The 21912-nt window shown below is 39.6% G+C and overlaps 1 protein-coding gene across 11 annotated transcripts in view; it reads right to left on the reverse strand.

The window, feature by feature from the left end:
- TFAP2B (transcription factor AP-2 beta) overlaps positions 1–21912 on the reverse strand; it is a 62441-nt gene that overhangs the window by 24900 nt on the left and 15629 nt on the right. For all 11 annotated transcript variants that reach the window (XR_015696794.1, XR_015696795.1, XM_087716786.1 and 8 more), the window contains 2 exons: positions 7771–7990; positions 3744–3862 (listed from right to left, as the gene is read on the reverse strand). Coding sequence is in view for 9 of the 11 variants with exons in the window: in XM_087716786.1 (XP_087572912.1) it covers positions 3744–3862; positions 7771–7990 (339 nt within the window). In the remaining 2 variants the exon portion in view is untranslated. The remainder of the gene's footprint in view (positions 1–3743; positions 3863–7770; positions 7991–21912) is intronic.

Here is a 21912-nt window from a genome sequence, read left to right on the forward strand (position 1 = left end):
ATAAGTATAAAATTAAAAAAACCTACATTACAACTTATTTTCATATTTCTTTGCTCTGTCAAGCTATAACAGTATATTGCAATTTAAACTCCAAGGAAGAAGATAAACAGAATATACTCCCCTGAATTTTAATCTATAAAAGCAAATATATTTAAGTAACTTACTCAAGTAACTAACTTACTATTTAGTAAATATTCTATTTCTCATGAATATTTAATTATTGTCGTAAAATGTACAAAAGAGATATGAATTCCATTACCTCTGATGAATCCTTGACATAGGGAAAGAAAAAGATCTCTATCATCTTTCATGTTCTTGGCTAACTTTCTCTCTTTCTATAATTCATACAATATATAGGTTGCAAATATTTGGGGACTATTAGAAGCAGATACAATAGTACTGATGGAAAGTACCAATTTCTGACAGATGGATTAAGATTTAGCTTTATAGTGAAAAAACTGGTCAGCCCAGATGAGAAATTACATTGTTATAAAATATATATTAACAATCATAATAGAGCTAGTCTGCTCTAGTGGTTAAGACATCAGCTATAAGCCAGAAGAATGTGAGTTCTAGTTCTGCTTTAGGCATAAAATCCATCTGGGTGACTTTGGGCCACTCACTGTAATCTCTTTCTGGAGTTGAGACTCTAGGAAGAATGCAGAGAAAAGCAACAAAGGTGATTAGGACTGGAGGCTAAAACATAAAGAAGGGTTGCTGAAATGGGTATGTCTACTTTAATGAACAAGGACTAGGGGTGACATGATAGCAGTGCTCCAATATCTAAGGTGTTGCCACAAAGAAGAGGGAGCCAATCTATTATCCAAAGCACCTAAAGGCAGGACAAGAAGCAATGGATGGAAATTAATCAAGGAGAGGCGCAAGCTAAAATTAAGGAGAAATTTCTTAACAGTGAGAACAATTAAACTGTGGAACGTCTTGCCTCCAGAAGTTGTGGATGTTCAAACACTGGGAGTTTTTAAGAAGAGATTGGACAACCATTTGTCTGAAATGGTATAAGGTTTCCTGCTTGAGCAGGGGGTTGGATTAGAAGAACTCCAAGGCGCCTTCCAACTCTGTAATTCTGTTACTCTGTTATTCTCTCACTCATACCAACTCACCTTCACAGGGTTGTTATTGTGAGGAAAATAGGAGAATTACAGTATGTAGTATGGTTTATTCTTCGCCTTGAATTATTTTAAAAAATAATAAATGTGGGATATAAATACATAAAGTAAAAATAAATCATCATAGTATTTACTAGCAATTATCTTTTCCCATTAAGTTTAAAGTGATTACACTGGAGATTACACTCCATAAAATCAATGCCTGCTTTTTAGAAATTTGTTTGACTGGAATGACAAAGATTTGCTAGGAATGTATTGAAACTATGCTTTTGGCCCTCAGCCAGAGGTGGGTTCCTAACAGTTCACAGCAGTTCGGTAGAATCGGTTCATCAAATCTACCGAACCAGTTAGAAGAGGTTCCACCAGTGGACCCAGAAAGCAGGCCACACCTATAGAAGAGGTTCCAAAAAAATTTGAAACCCACCACTGATACACACACAGAAACACACCCACACAGTCTCACACAGAGAGAGAAAGAGAAAGAAAGGAAGAAATAAATAAAAAATAAAAAATAAAAAGTATGAGAGAGAGATGAAAGAAAAAAAGGAAAAAGGGACAGAGACAAAAGGAAAGAGAGAGAGAGAGAGAGAGAAAGAAAACACATGGCCGGCAAGCCACTCCCACCAGGTCACATGGCCGGCAAGCCACTCCCACAAAGGAGGCCACACCCACAGAGTAGGTTCGAAATTTTTTTGAAACCCACCACTGCCCTCAGCACAGCACAAACAGCTCTAAGTAACTATTATTCAGTGGTGGTGATGAAGATGATGACGTTATCCATTCAGTCATGCCTGACTCTTGGTGAATCTATGAGTCTGGCCTCTCTGCATCTTCTGATCTTGCACTGCTTCTTTGAGTTTTTCGATTCTCTGGCTGACTTCAGCTTTGATAGTGTTCAGCCATCATGCTCTTTGGCGGCCTGGTTTCCTTTAACCTTTAACTCTTCCCAACATAATTTCTATTTATCTCTATCAAAAAGGGCTTATTTTTTTTTTACTTTTACCTTATTTTTAACAGGCATTTTATTTGCTCAAAAATAGCACAATTGCTCATTAAATGACTGCTTGAAAATCACAATTAAAATTGTGATATTACTTGAAATCTTTATACAATAGTCAGATCCTAATAGATTACTAAAAGTGGTCTTGTTTCTATGGTGGTGCCAAGTCCTTTATTTATTACTGGAGTAACCACACTATCTACGCTTTGGATTTCTACAACTTCTCAATTTCTGCTAGTTCAGTTCAGTTTAATTCAGGCCACCTTGAATTCCATTGACTCTTACCTAAAGCCTATTTGCTTTGACCATTAGTAAGTAGTTCAGATTCTTGTAGAGAGCTTTAGGTTACAATAAACCTATATATTAATTTGAACTGATGGATTCCTGTTTTTCTGCACTGGACAGTCTGCCTCTGTATGCAACCTAATATATTTTTTACAATTTCCAGGAAGGTGTCTATGTTGGTCTGTTGCAGCAAAAACATTACAAAATGTTGTTGCCTATAATGATTACTGAATTAATTATGCATAGGTTTTTGTAAACTAAGTTCACATCCTCAAATGGAGTGTGTGTGTGTGTGTGTGTGTGTGTGTGTGTGTGTGTGTGTGTGTGTGTGTGTGTGTACACTCTTCTGTTGTTTTGAAAATAGTTGCTATTGATAAAAAAATATTCTGGTCTCACCTCTATTTCACTGCCTTATATTTTCGCTTGTTATTACTCCTCTTTAACCCCTGGTATATTCAGTATTTAACTATTAATCTGATGAAATGTTCTGTTGTCCAAGAAAATATATGACATAAACATTTATTTCTTTTCTAAGTATTACATGACAGTTTATTTTATTGGGGACCCGAAGGGGGAATACCACACTGGAGATGGTTACTGAATTGATAGCAAATCCCACCTTGCCTCCCCCCCCCTGACCCATCTTAATCTCATGTTCCTGATTTTCATTATTTATTTCATTGTTTATTTTATACTTTTATTATCTTGCTACTGTTATATTTACATTTCTTTTCATTTCTGGTTTTAAGCTGCCTAAAGTAACCCCATTTGTGAGATAAACAGCAAATAAATTTAAATATAAACAAATATTTCCCAGAACTCTTTAGTTCTATGTATATTTATTTGAGAATCTATACTGTGGCACTTCCTTTTTATGCTGTATATAAATTTCAGTATGGTGGAGAAGTTAGTTTGGAGTGAGTGTTATTCCCCCCCTCCTCAAAATGTTTCAATTAAAGTATCTTCCTCTTTCAAGAGGACAGATATCATAACCACTCCTTAGTATATCCTAACAAGTATAAATGACATCAGTGTTTGATTTTAGAAGTACCGTTTAAACATGAATAAAATTTAGCTGGCAATTGCAGAATTCATGTAACACTGTTACTTAAAAGGAAATGCCAATCTTGCTGAATCTTAAACACAGCCCCAGTTGGGATATGTAATGAGCCTTGATTTTCTGCATGGCAGATTTTTCATGCCACAGCAACAACGATTCGATGCAACTTTACAAAATGTCAAACCTTTCCTCGCCCAGAAGTGTCGCCAGAGGAGGTTGGGGATGGGGATGGGGGTGAGAAGAAATCGAAATGGACAGAAAGTCTGCTTACCTTCCACCAGGGAGGTGAGTAAAGTGACATTTGCCGCTTTGCGCCTGCCGGCTGGTAAATTCAAACCAATTTTTTCTAGCCGCTCTCGCAACGATCGCCCCCCGTTTTTCGATTTGGCTCTGCAGTGACGAAAAAAGGAACGCGGGGATTTAAACCTCCGACGAATGTCCCCGGGAGAGAGAGGGGGGAGGGGGCTGAGAGGCACCAGAGTCCTGGCTTTGGGCACCAGGATTGGCGTGCAAGCAACGAGCACAGTGGAGGTTTCGTGGTGCCACAGGACGGGAAAGAAACGCCGCCCTTGGCAAGAGCTCGCTGGGCCCGTTGCAACCTGAACCCATGTTGTTTTTTGGGCTTTCGCGACGCTCGGGTTTGCTGGCTGCAAGTGAACGAGGAGGGAGGGTTATGTCAGCTTGGGCCCTGCTATTACCAGGAACAAACTGGCTGTTCTTGGGAAGCTGCGTCACCAGCAGCCTTGCCATAAGGGTGGTGATTTGTGGTTGTTCCTATTGTAATTCTACTTACAAAACATTCAAAAGAGGCTAAGAAGTGCAAAGACTAGGATTGGAGCTGAAGAATGGCCTGGTGTGGAAAGGGAGATTATGCCATCACCCCCAGCAATATAGGGCACATTTGTGAAAGTATGTATGAATGGTGTGCAATAACAAAACCCAGTAGATTTTCTGCATGCTTTTGTATAGGAAGTATTTTGTATAATAATAATCATTTCAAAGCAGCAACGGAATAATGCAAGGCAACAAATGCAACTTCAGAAATGAGGGTTTAGCACTGCCTGAAAAGATGCACTCCTATTGTAGCAGTTGCCTGGCACAGTCAGGAAGGATTTCAAAGGCAACATGGCTATTAGGCCTTCATCAGGAGAGAAGTTTGGGCAGCAGGAAGTGCCTTTTAGGGTTCCATATATGTATTGTTTTTCAAATAATCATTACCCCCTTCCCCTCTGTTTGCATATTTTTATGGTAAATGAATGATATAATCACAAATATATGTAGGAGACCACTGGGGATGGGGGCGGGGGCGGAAATACATCAGCAATATATTTTGTTTTTGTGAAGAACTCATTTCCAAAGCAGGGATTCAATGAAATCTAGTGAGGTGGTCAGTGGTTGATCAATTTGGAAGCATAAGATTGATCACTGACTTGGCTGACCATTGCCTGTTAGCTAAAGACAGGATCTCCACTAGCATCTTCTAGACTAGAGCAGTGGTTCTCAAAGGGTGGTCGGGGGCCCTCTCAGGGGTCCTCAAAGTCCAATATTTTAACATTCCCCAGTTTTAATTTCTAATAGTCAAAATCAATAGATACAATAGATTGGGGTCTTCACTGTGAGTTGTATTGTGTTGGGGGGGGTGCACTGCAGGAGCTCAAAGAATCTCATTGTACATATATTGTGCACTGACAAATAATTCTAATTCTAATCCTCATCGTTTTTAAGAATGTAAAGGGAGCTTAATGTTTATGAATCACAGATGAACACACACACACCCAGCCCTGTTCCAACCATCATTGGCCCAATGTAGCAGTTATGACAGGTTTTATATTGCCTGAGTGATGCCAGAAAAATACTAGAAGTCACTGGTGGGGAAATGATCGTAACCTTGCAAAACTAGGGAGATATGCTCATGCTCACAGCATGTAGATTTGCAAATGGTCCAAACAGTTAAGTAGCATAGCCCCAGGTATACTAGATAACATAGATTTGGAAATTTGTGATTAGAGTCTGGTTGTTTCTGCAAGACCTTACAGTTTTTCTAAAAATGGATGTGTTGATTTTAGGACAACCTTTTTCTGACCTTGTGCCTTCAAATGCCACACTGAGAATTTCCAGCCAGTATATAAGAGCAAAGGCTTCTCTTATTATTGTTCTCAATGCTGTTGATCTTGGAGATAACTACTATCATGACTAATAGCCAAAGTATTGTGGTTGAGGTGCTGGATTAGGACCAGGGAGATTCAGTTTCACTAAGTGACTTGGGACCAATCAGTCCTTTAGCCCAACCTATGTAGCAGGTTGTTGTTGTTGTTTGGAGAAAATGGAGGAAAGAGAGTTGTGTATACTATCTGAAGGAAATGTCTCTGGCTAATCTAATTGTATTATTGCTGCCAGGGGAGATAAGGTAGATGTTTGTTGTTTTTAGAAGTTTTGTTATATGATGGATGTTTGTAAAAAAAATTAAATATTCTAAGCCAACTGGAGTCACCTGTGTTTGGTTTTGCAGCAATATATGCTTGTTTAATAAAGAATAAAATTTCCAGGATAAAAATTTAAGAAATAAATATTTTTCTAATCTTTTCAAGCCACCCGTGCTAATAATCCTATGATAGATAATTCCATACTTCAGCTACGGTAGGCATTGTGAAAAGCAAATCCATTTTATTTCTGCTGCATATTCTATCATTCCACTATATTGATGATTCCAAGTTCTGGCATTCTGAGAAAGATAAAAGAATTCCTCTCTATCAATTTCTTTCCTATCATGTGTAATTTTATATTTCTGTTATATCTGCTTTACTCTCTTTTTTTTTAACCCAAGTTGATATTTCACAATAACGCTATTAGATCCTTCACTTATTCTGGTTCTCTTTTTCCAATATTTTCTCCAACATTACAATATGGTTTCGTGAAACTGAATGATAAGAACTATGCAGTTTTCAAAATATAATTGTATTAAAGATTGTCAGTGAACTGATATTGGACATTTTATTTTCAGAATCCTTCCCAATGAATGTCTATTCAGCCTTTTCACATTAAATTGATATTTTCTTTAAATTGTTCACCACAGAAACAGGACAGTATTCTTATTCTGATTTTCTATACAAAAATAATTTTCCTCACTCTCATGTGCATCACTATACCATTACTTACAAATGAATAACATTTTATAGTCATTTTTCCAGTTTAAAAATATCCATTCAGAGTTTTTATTAATCCCTTTTTGTTTTAATACCTTCATCAGTTTTGGGTCTTCTGGTTTGGTCACATATCTATAAGTTATTTTTAAACTAACTGGGAAGTACTAGTCCTCATTGTTTACTCTTTTCCATTGTGGAACTGTTCATCCCTATTTTATCCATTCTTTTTGATGTTTAAGACAAATACTGTGTCTATGTTTACTCAAGGGCTTTTCATGAAAGACTTGCATTCTATAAGTCCCAATAATAACATTTTGCCAATAATGCTATCATTAAAACTAAGGGAGTGCTAAAATAATTAGGAACTTATTCCTTCTTCATAGTTTCCAATCATATTCATAAATTATTATAATAATTATGTAAAAGAAATAAATATTAGAAATTTATACTGCGAAGAGGAACAGAATTCTAAACAATTGCTTAAGACATTTCATGCATTTGAAACCTCATCTGCTCCTTTATTCTCCACTAATGCAATATTCCGAACTAAATGATAAATTATGAAATTCATAACGATTAATTATTTAAAACTGATTCAATTGTAACATTCAGTTAAAATTTTCTGACAATTTGCCGCATATCTTATAACAATATTCAGAAATGCAAACAGAAACAGCCCTAAAGTGAGGAAGAATGTAATGAAGCACATCCACCTCCATCTAAGGCAGATATACATCCAGTTGACCTAAGAGACTCCATTCACAACTCAGCTACCCTGGGTGAGCAGTAAAGATAGGGCATTCGTGAAAGAGCTTTTTTGCCATTTGTTACCTATATCTGCTTAACATCTAGGCAGCTCCAAGTGGGAATACTCTTGAAGCTGCAAGATACTTTAAAAGATAAACTCCAGGATATTGATCTGAACTCTAACATACAGAAATAACCAGATTATTTAAAGAAAGTGGCCAGTCTTACAGAATTAATGAACCATGTAACATGATTGGCCTAATATATTGGGTGCTAGTGGCAATGACCTCCAGACTGTTATGTATATCTCATATGCATTCACACTTAAACCTCAATGGCTACTTGTAGTAATCTTAATGCAGTTTTAATCCCATCAGAAAGTACAGATTGGCCTGCCTCATGACTTACCTTCTAAGGACACCGCCAAGGAGGGAAGCGTTTAAGCACTCAGGAGGTGAAAGGCGCCGTTGAACTTCTCCAACAGTGACTTTGTACTTGGACGTTGAACTGAGCAAGGAGAGCCTCCCAGGGACCGAACAAAACACTTCACCTGTGTTTACAGACACACCACCAAGGAAGCCATCTTTGTTCATCATCAGAGAAGTAACAGATTTTGGAGGAACTGGAACTAGGAAGAGAGGAAAGCAGTATGGGGCAAGATCAGCTTGTCAAGACAGCCCACAAAGCTCATAATTGCATTCATCCTGAAGAGTTTCCTACTGGTTAATAAAAAGGATTTCAAACTATTTTTAGAGAAGTGGCTGTTATTCATTTCATGTTTCATTTATTTATATGTTGCCTCTCATGAAAACATCTTCAGGTATCATACAACATCAAAATAAATTCAGTACATTATTTAAAGAAATAGTTACAAATAGAAATACATTAAAAAGCAATTGCTGGTTTAGAATAGTAGAACAAAATCATCATGGAAGTCAAATGATTAGAGAGTGTAAGCATTTTCCTTATGTGTTTAAAGTATACAGGTAGTTCTTGACTTATGATCACCATTACTAACCTTATTTTGCGACCTTTTTGCTGTAGTCATTAAGCAAATCACTCAGACAGATTCATTTTAATCCAGCTTCCCCTGTTAATTTTGCTTGTTGGAAGCCATTTGTCACCTGGCAAGGTGACAAATGGCATTCAAGTGACCCCAGAAGGCTGCAATCATTGTAAATAAATGCCAAAGGCCAGAATTTTACAATGGAGATATTGTAATGATTGTAAGTGCAAGGACTGGTTCTAAGTCATTTTTTCAGTGATTTCATAACTTTAAACAGTTGTTAAGCAAGTGGTCATAAGTCAAGGACTACTTGTAATAAAAAAGACTGAAATGCTGATTCAGCTTTTTAATTCTCCCAGCAGACTAGATAACCTCAGAAAACACACATTTGGAAAAGTAATTTTCTCTTTATGTATGAGGGACCAAAGCACTTACTCTTATTGAAGACTTTACCTTACTCAGGAAGAACAGTATACAGGTAAAGTAGATGTGATCATGTTCTACTAATGTAATAGTATGTGGAAATGATCTTGGGAGACCAATAAAGAGATACTGTCTAGGGAATAGTCAAATAAGAGAGAAGATAGCATGCATAGCGGGCAGAGCAAGCTCTCGGGGGGGGGGGGGCATCCCTAAATTATCAGGCTATAAAGTGATGGGGGGGATTTTACTTCAGACTTACAAGATACCGTTAATGTAAAGGAGAATTAGCTTATCTGGTTATGTTTCTCATCTGGTCTGATAAAATTAATTCAGTAGCACTTGATAAGAAAAAAAAAAGAAAACTTATGATTTTGCCATGGAGAAATAGGGGAAATCACAGCGATGATGGGCCCCAGATTTAGATATTTATTTTTGCATTTTGAATTCCATGCTTGCATGTTTGAAATTAGCAGATGTGCATATACAGGCCCATACCCCACAGACTAAGTTACATACCATAACATTAAAAATATATGCTATGTTGTATATCTTAGTGGATTCTAACCTCTTGCATGTTTTTCTTATAGCAATCTTTTTAGCTTAACAGTGAAAGTAATGTATACTGTGGCCCTTTTATTAGTCATATTAGAATATATTCCATATATTAGAATATTGCAGAGAAAAGGTGATTCTGTTTTAAAAGTGTTTGCACTTTTTCAGCATCATGAATAATACTGTAGGCCAAATTGATCGATACTTTCCTCAGCAAATGCTGAGGAAACCCCATCTTTCAACTTATAACATAATTGCTAGTTTTTCTGTGCCAGAACTAACCTTAATTATATTGTATTTTTAATCAGACATTTGAATATATATATTTATCAGGCATGTACTTATTTATATTGCATCTGGTAATGTTTTCACAACATTACAAGTAATAAATAGAAAAACCATAAACATCTAGTTCACGACAAATAGCCCTCAACTTACAAACACAGTTTGGAGTGCAACTTCTGTCACTAAACAATGCAGACATTAAGTGAGACATATCCAATTTTACAACCTTTTTGCTGCAGAGGTTAAGTATATCATATGGTCATTTAGCAAATTCAACTTCCCCCATTGACTTTGCTTTTCGGAAGTCTCCTGTGAAGGTTGGAAATAGCAATCATGCGCTACAACCCTCATAAATACATGATGACTCAAATTTTGATCATATGACTGCAGGGATACTGAGTGCAAGGACCATTTTCCAACTCCATTGTAATTTCCAGCAGTCATTAAATGAATGGTCATAAGTTGAGGGGATACCTGTATTTTGCTTTAGACTATAATGTTCAGAACAAATGCAAAAAAGAAAAAAAATTAAGATACTAAGTATTACCGGTAAACTCAAAAGCTGTAATCGGTACAGTATAGTAGCTGAAGTGTTGCTCTTAGACCAGGAGAGCCATTTTAAGTTCACAAATAACCACAATGCATCCTGGGCAACTTCATTCTTTTTCAAATCAGCCCTCCTCAGAAGAGATTGTTTTTGTAAGAAAAAAATTAGGGGAAAACTTATTGTGCATTGAGCTACCAGAGAAAAGTAAGGGTGTGAAATATTATTATTATTATTATACAATTGTATCACAGCGGCCAGTTGTTTCGCCGGATTTGGCATTGGTTACTAGTTGGACCCCACCCAGGGGCCTAGGACGTCGTAACGTATTTTCGTAATATGTGTGCAGATCCAAGCAGTGCGGCTTTTTGCATTTGACTGATGGTGATTTTGTCAATTTTTAACTGTTTTAAATGTAATTCCAGTGCTTTTGGAATAGCACCCAGTGTGCCAATTACCACTGGAATTATCACTGCTGGTTTGTGCCATAGTCGTTGAATTTCAATTTTTAAGTCCTGGTATTTTGCGATTTTTTCATGTTCCTTCTCGGCGACCCTGCTATCACCTGGTATTGCGATGTCTATGATTGTGACCTTATTTTTCTCAACCAGTGTGATGTCTGGTGTATTATGCGCTAGTATTTTGTCTGTTTGTATGCGAAAATCCCACAAGATCTTGACCATTTGATTTTCGGTGACTTTTTCAGGCTGATGTTCCCACCAGTTTGTTGCTGTTTTAATATTATAATTTTTGCACAAATTCCAATGGATCATTTGTGCTACTGAATTGTGCCGCAATTTATAATCAGTCTGTGCGATTATTATTATTCTTATTATTATTATTATTACTACAATCGTGTCTAAATAGGGATCTCTGCTGATGATATTGGCTGTAAAGGTTAATGTGCACTGGAAAAAAAACACATTTTGTTGTAAGCTGTTTATTATTCCACTAACAGGAAAAATAACCCAAAGAGCTTGTAATTTAAATTTGAGAAAGAGAATGACCCAGCTAGATCATTTTTCATTGAATACTGACTTAATATGCCTTAAAATATATTTTTTTATTTAACAAACCAACAAAAGCCAATATATCTCCTTTGAAAACGTACTTTTTTATGTATCTATTTAACTGGGAAGGAGAAGAAAGAGAATAAATTTAATTATACAAAATGAATAAAAACTGTTTGTGGCATATGTGAAATTGTAAAATATACTGTTCATACTCCTTAAGATCCTCTTGTTTTGTCAACATGTTTCTTGCAAGAACAATGGATGCTAAGACAATTACATTAAAACAAACGTATTTCTTCAAAGATGATTTAGATATAAAGCTGTATGTGGCCCTCTCCTTCCCCTTCAAAAAAGAACCCACCAAAAACAAATATAAGCAATTTGTTTCTGACGTGAATTTTATTTACAATTGAATCTTTAAAAACCCTATCATATTTGGGAGGTGTATGTATAGTTTAACAGCAAGTATGCCAATCAACCAACAAATCACTTTAATTTATGTAAAGGCTCCCTGAATATCTCCACTCTCCTTATTTCTTTTTCTGCCAGTCATTGATAACAAAGTATTCAGTTCTTGGTATATTTGTGTATCTTTGGTAGAGTCCCAATCTATACAGAACAAAGACTTATTTAATTGGGACTATTGACTCTTAAGAATGTGTTTAATAAACGAAATAATGAAAGTACTGTAAGATAAGTAGTCAAATATCTGCATACAAGAATCATCACCTCCTGGGTATTCATGCCAGAAGACAAAGTAATTTAAACATTATCAGGTGCAAGTAGTGTGGAATAGCAGTACTAGGACCTCTAAGCACAAAATAAACTTTCTATTGTTTTATACAAATTCTATGTAATTACCATGACAGAAGCCCTCAATATACCCTGTGACAATTGCAGAAATCCCAGCTCTGAAAGAAATGTCCTAAATCTGAGTTCAGTGTAAGCAAATGACCAAATGGGCCTTCTTCAAAGAAAATTGTTTCTGATGTTGGTTTTCTCATTGCTGTTGATTGTGATCTCATACTTAAGTAGATGAACTTTGAGTCTTCTAGGGTGAAACTTTGAAACTTCAGCAAATTCATTCTCCACCCTAAACTGTTTCGAGGCCAACCTCTCTGATCTCCACCAAGCATTCACTTTCAAATCAAGTTCTAGGAAAAGGCACCAATATCTAGACAGGTAAGCTTTGTCCAGTTTCACTAACATATGGCAGAGGGAGTCATGGGATGAAGGACAAGGGAGCTCTCAAAATGCTTCTTGCAATCTCTCCTCCACTCTCTGCTCCTGTCAACTGGACTATTTTTATCCACCATCCTCAATACCATATTCTTCAATAGACCAGGGTAATGGGAATAGAAAGAAGTGTGAAATGAATAGGAGCTTCCTCAATGCCCCTGCTAAGTCCAGTCCTTTCTTTGCATCTGTTACCTGCCAGTCAGGCTATTTCAGGACACGGGTGCAGCACTAAACCTATGTTCAGAAATAGCCCAACTGCCAGATAACTCCTTGGTAAGGAAGGAGAAGCAAGACAGGAAGAAGAAGGATCACTGAAGGTACAATCCATAGCATGAAAGCACGGTCTTCAACTAATGTTGGAAAGCAAAGGTGATAGTGGCAATGAGTGACCAATGACTCCAATTCTGATATTGTGCCTAGCTGCATCCTGATGGAGCCAAGCAATGGCTAAAAATATTTCTGGAATTAGGCAACAGGTTGCTACATATAGTTGGAATACAATGCGTAAAATGGTTCCCGCATATCAAGAACAGAAGTAATTGCCGTTTGTTACAGAAAGAGGGATAGGAACCAAGATCGGACCAGGGAAATTCAATGGTTAATTAACAGGTCATAGTAATAGGTATAGCAGTCTTCCATGAGTCTTTGGAGTTTTTTTAAAAAAATAATAAAAACTGTAGTTTTATGAAACTTTTTGGGAAGAGGCAGTTGAAAACTTATAATGTACTTAGGATGGCAGAAATGGCAACATGCACTTGGCAGAAATTAGCTTCTTTCACATCTTAAATTGACCACCTGAACATTATGGAACTAGTAATATCCTTTCTGAACAGCACGATTGGTAGCCTGTGCCTGACCTGTCAAAGTGGTTGTTGAAATATGGCTTTTGCTGTGGTTTTAATCCCTAGTCAATGTATTCTGAATTGTGGCAGTCCTGGCCAAAGTTCTTGGAAACTGTGAAAGGTCATATTTGATTAAATATTCAGAACATTAGCAGACTAGATGGAACATTTTTTCTATATAAAAAGATAATATCTGAAGAACTAAATGGCAAACTACTTCTGTATTGATGTGAAGAAAACCGACATAGTTGTATCTATGTAGGTAGCTGACATTGAGTTCAGTCTGAGGCCATCTTTACCTTCATTCTCCATACTACCTAGGTGAACTTAATAGCAAAGGATTTCCCCATCGCAAGATTATTTAATCATTGTTAAAATAGGCACTGAAATCATTATGAAATCAAAATAGGCATTGATCATTGAAATCATTATGAAACTGTTCCTTCTGGATTTGCTAATTGCCCTTGGCAGCTGCAATTGTGGGAGAGGAGGCCAGCTTAAAGAAGCTGCCTATTTCTAATGAAAGAACCTCATTGCCTTCAACAAGATTTACAAGGGAATCCGGATAAAGTCTTAGCTACTAACACTTCTACTATAGGATTGCTATTACAACAAAATACACTCCTGCAGCCTGATTCTGCCCAGACTGACTCATAATTGTGCTATGTGGGTCTTCCTATCAAATAAGCACAAGCTTATCTGCAGCCATGTAAAGGGAATCAGTCTTATTGAATCAATAAGACCTACATCCCATCCTGCTTAAGCTACAGGCCAAAATTAAAATATAGCAAGACTAACAGCTATCAGTCCATGTTTTCTTTCCCCCAGACAAATGTTTCTAGCAGATGCCTCTTATTGGTAGGGCAGCAAACAAAAAAGTTAACTTCTATTTGTTTTTACATCAGTCTTCTCCAATGTGGTGCTCTGCCTCTGATCTCAAATAATCATGAAATTTTGGGAGTTACAGTATATGATACTCTAACAAATCTGGCGTGAGCTCTAGATGTTGGAGTTCCAAGTTCTTTTAAAGCAAATAACTGGTTCGCATTTTAAAAATGTGGTTAGTGTAAGATAGGATAGGTGTCCTTAGTCCCACCCCTGACTCCCAAACCATTCTACTGACTGAATCAGGAGTTTATCTGAATCAGAGGTTATGATCCAAACCAGTTAATGGCTTTGGGTTGACAGGACAAGGGAAAATTCAGTACTGCAGACACCGCTTATTGGTTTTGAATATTTACAGGCTGCATTTAATTTTTGTCAAATATATATCTTTATCGAATAGTTTCCACAGAGACAGATGAGATTGTGTTTGCCTGCTTCCTGCTTTATGCACCTTGGGAGAAAAGAAAACCCAAAAACCGTCAGTTCTTTTGTAAACAGCTTGATAACTTGTGCAAATATACCAAGAGTTCCTCTAAGTCTCTGCCTCATATCTACTGCTACTTCATAGCACCAGGGATACAAGCTCTAATCTGTATTCCATCTTTTGTGCATTACTTAACGCTTCTTAAAAGAAAAAGGGAAAATGCAAGTTTCCCATGGAAGAAACAAGGGGGGGGATCAAATTCTATAGATCTGTGTAATTATTTTAATATTAAAGCTGTTGCCAGAGGTAATGCAATTTTGGTGATTTCAGTTACTCAAGATACATGCATTAGGTATACACATCAGAGCAAGGGTGTGTGTATAATAGAATAAAGCTATTTAAAAAGGTTCATTTGGTAATTGATGCTTCATTTTAATTTACATGTGTCTCTTGCCATTTTTTTTAAGATCAAGGGACATTTATTTTGTTACTTATTTCAATATGCAGTAAATATTCCAGACAGACCCAATTTAAAATTCGAGAATTACGCCCCAGAACATGGGAAATAATGACAATTGTTTCAGAGGCTAAGTAGGGTAAGCTCCTGTCCTAAAATTGTAAGGTCACACAAATGCACCCATATACACATGAGATTAAAATCCCACTCAAAGAAATATGGTTTATTAAGATTTGTTCTTTGCATTATACCAAAAAAAGCAACAGCATTCAGAAGTGTTCAGCTTCAAAACTGCAGAATTCCACAATGCTTTCTCCAACAACCCTTGAAAAGGCACAGCAGACAAAAAAGTAGATCATCCCTTCTCTCCCCAATGAATGTGTGGTGTGATGATTGCCAGGAATCTCAAAACCCCTCGTGTACCGGTCACATTCAAAAATACCAGCCACATCCACAATCTAGACTGATCTCAGCTCATTTTGCAAGGCATTGATGTTCCCCTAGCTGCACGTCCATAAGTCCGTCCTTTAGACAAAGCCTATGACTTGTAGCCCCACTAATCCCGGAATAAACTCAAGGCTAGGCTTGTTCCGCAACGCTTTTATGCGTGTAAGAAATCGTTACAAATATTTACACCCGATAATTGGGGTTTTGTGCGGGATGCAACCGCAGCTCTCCCTCCCTCCCGTCAACACTGCAAATAATTCACGCTGGAGGGAAGGGCGGGTCGATCCCATAACTTCATTTGTACTGCGCATCAATCCTCACCGCCTCCGCTCTCATGCCAAGATTCAAACTTTCGTTCACTTTGGAAATGCTTGCTTTGCTTCTTCTCCACTCCGTTCCCCCTTTTAAATGGCACATTTGTGAAGAGGATGGCTACTTTGAATTTCTTCGTTTGTTAGGGACCGTCCCCGTTCTTGTTCCGCCGCCTTGCCCCAACACCCCCCCCCCACCGCCCATTTCTCTTGAGCTTCTCCATAAAAGTGAGAAAGCAAAGTTAACCACAGTCGCCGCTTGGTTTGTTAGTAATTACGAAGAATGCTGTTTCCGACAACGGGAGCTGGTCGTCGAGCGAAGCTGGCTTTACAACGACAGCAGCAGGATACAGCGAGGAAATGGAGCATGAAGCAACCCAGCGTGACACTTTTCGCTCCATGACATGTTTACCATTTCCCGCTTATATATTACAGCTAGGTTGGAAGGCGGCGGCGAAAAGGCAAAAAACGAAGCTCTCTTGGTGGGGCTTCCCCAATGGCAGAGCAGAAATCCAGGAAGCAGTTGCGCCTCAGAGGATCGCTGTGTGTCTCTGGCTCCGTGAATCGCGAGGGGAGGGGTTTGGGTGAGGGAGGGGCGTTGGCTTGCTCTTTGACTCGTACATTAAACGTTTAATCTACCCAAGTAAATACCTTCACGTCTGCAATAGTGAAATAGTTTCCTATACGGGTTCCCCCCCTCCGCAAGAATGGCATTCTGACAGATTGTCTTTATAGGGCTGGCTCTGGGACATGTAGATTCATTATTTTTTCCCCTCTCAAGGAAATATATTTTGAAACACTCGTTGAAGCAGCACCCCTCCCTCATATGAAACCGCCTAATCTCATTCACAGGTAGGCAAGATTAAGGCTCCGTTAATTTAATTGCCTCCCATTTATTTATTAAATTTCTATGCCACCCACCTCACAAAGACAGCGACTTTGGTCGGGTTACTATATAATAAAAAGTTTAAAAGTGCTAAAAGAAAAATGAAAAGATTAAAAGAACCAAATTTCGGATATTTGATTAGGCAACTACCCCCCATCCCTCAGCTGTCTTTGACATGATCTAGTCTGTCCTCTCAGCACACAGACAATTTGGGGAAGTGTAGAAGATGTTCTAAGTTCTCAGCACATCTCCACTACCATTTTTAAAAGCTTCTTCCTCTCACCCTCCCCTCCAGCCACAAACACTGCAAATAGCATCTAAGTTTTATCTATAATTCTAGATTATAAAGAATTCGATTTGGTTAATAAACCTGGTGGGAGAGGTAGGGAAGTAACAGGCAGAAATGTGCATGGTTTAGCTTGATGTCTCGGGCTTGCAAACTCCATATTTACTCGAGTTACGTCCTTGGTCACAAAATGAGCCTTCTTTGCCCATCCCTTGGTACTTCTGACTAGCTGGAAGAAACTCAGCTCAGCCACTTTCACCAAGCAACCAAACCAGGGGGAATTACCGAATGCTGGATGGGCGATCCTAAATCCTATATGGATACACGACCTGAAATGTGGGTGAAAAACCACAGCTGCAATCCTATATCAGCTCCTTTCAGAATAAATCCCATTAAAGGAATTAGACTGCAATTTATTTTTTTGAGGACATAAGTATCTCAGTGTGTCTGCTCCTTTTCACATGGAGTGGATGGAAGATAAAATGCTCGAGTTTCCAGAGTCACCTGTAGTACAAAAAAGGCAGATTTAACTAAACTTCCGTCTCAACAGCTTTAGGTTTAAACGGTTCCGAACACGATGGTTACTAAGGCGATTATATCCAGGCTACAGAATACCGGAACTCTAACGTGAAAAGAAAACGCGAACTCTAGGCTGCCCACTAGCGATCATTCAGATTTTGACAACACAGATAATGTAGCTCTAGAGTCTAGAATTAACAATTTCTTATTGAACCGGAAGGTGCCAACCTTCGTATTGGCAGCAGAGGGCAATTACGTCCTCGGGCTGTTAATGCCATCCTAGCACTATGCTTCTCATCCACTTGTGCCGAGGTCATCACCGTCCCGTATTCGAACACTAGTTTCAGGAGCTTTCTTTAAAACCCCGGGGGGAGTGAAGAATGGCAAGCCTTCCCACCCCACCCCATATCCTCTTAAGACACTCGGATTCCCCAGGCGTGTTGATTTGCCCGCGGCCTCGGGATGAGTAGCTGGAATTCTTTTAAAGCTTCTCTGCCTCCCCCCTGTCAGTCATCCGCATAATATTATTTCCCCCTAAAGCCAGTTCCAGCGATAACTCCACTTAGCCGGGAATAATTGCACCCTTGCCGCATCCAGAACGATCAAACCGTCCAGCCTATTGTTATTGCTTACGAGAGTAAGGGCGATATGGCACTACCGTCAAAGCTCCCTGCACTGTCCAAAGGAACCCATCTGGTTCGGGGCGAATATTCAGGGTCACCCTCCATTCTTGAAGCAGAGACCCCTTCCTCGCCCACAGACCGGGTAAGGGGCATCACCAAAGCGGATCTCTCCAAATCATATTGCACCTTGTTAAGTATGGGGTTGCAGCCTAGGTAACTCGCCCCAATCCAAGACTGGAAGGGCTGCCCCATCTACTCCATTCCGTGAAGTGGGATCCCGTTCTACAGTTCCATGTAATCAATGTAGAAGCTGAGCTGGGGAAGGGGGAGGAGGTGGATAAATTATCCCAGGATAGAAGCAGCACATGACCTGGCAGAGATAATTGCAAGGAAAAAAAAAGCTTGAGTGGAGAACCAATTCTGCCGCTTAACTCAGATTAGTTCTTCCTTAAACACACACAATTAGTTTAAGGGGATTAGTTACTTATTAACGACTCGTGAGGGTGCAGGGCTGGAAAACATGCTTACTCAGAAGTAAGCTCCATTGGAAACTATGTGAAGCCAAGTCAGGTAAAGGCTGGCAGGAGTCTCTTTTCCCCCCCTCTGAATGGGTGAAGCAACTAATACCCCTTTTTCTCTCTCGGCGAGAAAGTCATGCAAATTAAAATATCTGCGATCGGGGTCTGGCATCACACCGAGCCGGGGCTTTCTTAGCTTACCGACTAAAGCAAGGTTGTCTGAGTTCACACAATATCTAAACCAGCAGCTATGATTATTATTTTTTTGTACAGGCCACCAAGACGGGATTTGCATAAACTATTACACCCAAAGGAAATACCCCCGCTCCCTTCCATCTTCCGGCAGGGGGAAACCGCCCTAGAACCTCCCGCTCCGCCGCCCCGTCGCGGTCAGCTTTGGCTCAGGAGTTTGGGTGCCTCTCTTTCTGGGGACAGCCGTTAGCCCCTCGCCGAGCCGCTCGCCTTAATACGGTAGCGAGAGTTCCGAATGATTCTTTAATGTCTCGTTGGATTTCTAGCCTGCTAATGTAGCGCGTCCCTCTCATTATTACTTTATTGATTGCTCATTGACCAGCCCCCTCCAAATCGTATTAACCCCCCTTCGCCACTTTAGATTAAGAGAAGGGTGGGTGTTTTCCTCCCCCAAGACAGAGCCGTTCGCTCTTCTCCTCCAGTCCGGTGGCCAGGGATCAGCTCAGATGCTCTGCGGGGGCTTTCCTGGCGGAGCCGCCCCGAGCCGAGGAGCCACGCTCGCCGCCTGGTGCCTTAATAGCTCAAAGGGGGCTAATACAGAAAATGAGCCTTAAACGAGCTCTGGAGATCTCCAAATGAAAGCGCCGTTTATCACGCTGGCTACTCCCCTTCATTCGTTTGCTCTCTCTACTGGGAACAACTCATTTCCCCTTAACTAAATTACTTCAGAAATGTCAAGGAAGCCCGAATCGCAAACATCACCAGACCGGGAGGGGGCATGGGGGTGGTGGTGAAGAGAGGGCTGCGCAGCCGCGCCATATTGCATCTCAACCCGGCAGCGATACAGAAAATAGTCAACGAAACCATCTTTTTTTGAGAGAGAGAGAGAGACAGACAGACAGACACTCAGCAAGACCAAACCTTAAAACAGGGAAAAATCAGTGTCATTTAGCATGGATTTATTAGGAAAGAGGCCCTGTATCTTAAGTGTCTGCTATAAAGTCTGACCAAGGCCAGGAAGGAATAAACTTCCAGGCAGCTAAATTTTGGATGCCACGGAAAAGCCAATTTTTATTTTGAAACACAATGCAGAAAATTCTGCAGAAATTTCAATCCGGATCGCCTGTTCTTCATGTGTAAGGCCATCTCTCAAGTGTCCTGCCGTACTTGGTGGCTGGGTTCACTAAGCCGTGGTTTACAAACCGGATTGGCTAAACTAAAACCCAACGATTAAATGTTTGGAAAACAAATTACCATGTTGTTTATCGTGGCTTAGCAAATTGAGCAAACCGAGTTAAAACAATTATTATTACTGGTAGAAGATATTAGATTGACTGGGGAGATCTCAGCCATGGAAGCCCCCTAGCTGATTTTGGACCAGTCACATTTTCTGAGCTGTCTACCTCGCAGGGCTGTTGTGTGAGGCAACATAGATCTTGTACTGGGCTCAGATATAAGAGCAAGCTAAATGAAAACAGTACAGTACTAAACACCACCACTGAGGTTTGTTAACCATGATTAATAGAGCACTTTGTGCCAAGGCAGCCACGAGTGAGCTGTCCCTCTTGAAATGGAGCTGTGCTCGAAAGATGTTGGTGTGTGATGGCTGGTAGAATGTAACGCAGTGTTTCTCAACCTTGGCCACTTGAAGATGTCTGGACTTCAACTCCCAGAATTCCCCAGCCAGCATTCGCTGGCTGGGGACTTCTGGGAGTTGAAGTCCAGATATCTTCAAGTGGCCAAGGTTGAGAAACACTGATGTATCATGTAACATATGAACTATTATTGCTCCGGTTACAGGACAGGTTGCTATCTTAAACTTTTACTTGGATTTTAACCCGGTTAGCTGTATATTTTTAATCTGGGAGACAAGGGAAGACGTGGATAACTGTAGAGAAGTTTTAATTTCTATTAAAATGTAGAAAAAGCGACCTGGGAGAAAAAGGAGGGCCACACATTCCGAGGCCAATATTTTTGTGCTAGGTAGGAAAACCGGGAGAGGTCTGGGTAAGAGAGGAGTCAGCAGCCCCATTTCCCATGGATTCCGCGGATGGAAGAGAAAGGAGCCATTCCAACAGGGACGCTTCCCTTCGTTGTAGCAAACGCCCAAAACAACGAAACAGAAGAGCCATAAATTAGCCGAGGTATTTTAGCCAAATGTGTTGTGCGAACCTGGACATAGTTAATTAATTGAACGAGTAACTGCTCAGTTAACCAAGTTAAAGCCCCACGACCCGAGATTTAGTGGACAATAGAGGCTAGTAGGTGATATCTAGCGTCGAGTGACGGACTTTCTCAAGCTAGAGAAGGAGTTACCTTCCCAGGAGGTATTTATAAAGAATAGTTAATACATTTCAAGACGAGGATAATAAACTTATTCACCTGGAAATTAAACCCAGAGGCTTTTGGGGAAACAGATGTCCAATAAACACTCTATTCCTAGACTATTTATTCCAAAGTAAGCCCCACCAAGGCCATTGCTTCACTCGTGATTTACAGCGTTATCCACCCATCGCGGGGCCGACATAATAATGAAGGCAGGCTTCTGTGGCCACCACAGCGATAGTTAGGGCGATGCTATCAATCACTTCTAAGAAAATGCCTCAAGGCCTATTTTCCAACCCTAAACACCCTTAACGTTCATGGGTGAAGATACTTCGGATTGCGTTCTCTGTTCAAGCAACAGTATCTAGATTGAGTTATTGAAGTAGATGAGCAGAAATCAGTTTCAAGCTGATTTCTGAAGGCTGCATCAGGATAGCAAGCAGCATCTAGGTGACATCACCGCTGCTTCTCCATATTCTGCTTGTTGCCCAACTCCCATTTACTTAAGGATCTGAAAAGAATGGAGTTACTTAGGTCAAGCGTTCCTGAACGGATGTTTATTTTCCAAATTCTGCCTCGCCATTCCAGAACAACGCCTCTTATTAAACTCTCTTGGAAGGTTGATTTCAAAATTGACTGGCGAGAAAACTAGATCCCAAGTTAAACCTGGGGAGATCAGTGGGATCTTACGACAGGTGGCCCGTAGCAGAGCGAGTTGCCTGCGCGACTTTGGACCGGGCTAAACCCAGTCGGATCCCAAGCCTCTGGAGCAT

This window comes from Thamnophis sirtalis, unplaced genomic scaffold (assembly GCF_051295495.1).
Source record: "Thamnophis sirtalis isolate CommonGarterSnake01/CBP01778 unplaced genomic scaffold, rThaSir2_p1.2 scaffold_5, whole genome shotgun sequence".
In the NCBI taxonomy this organism is placed as follows: Eukaryota; Metazoa; Chordata; class Lepidosauria; order Squamata; family Natricidae; genus Thamnophis; species Thamnophis sirtalis.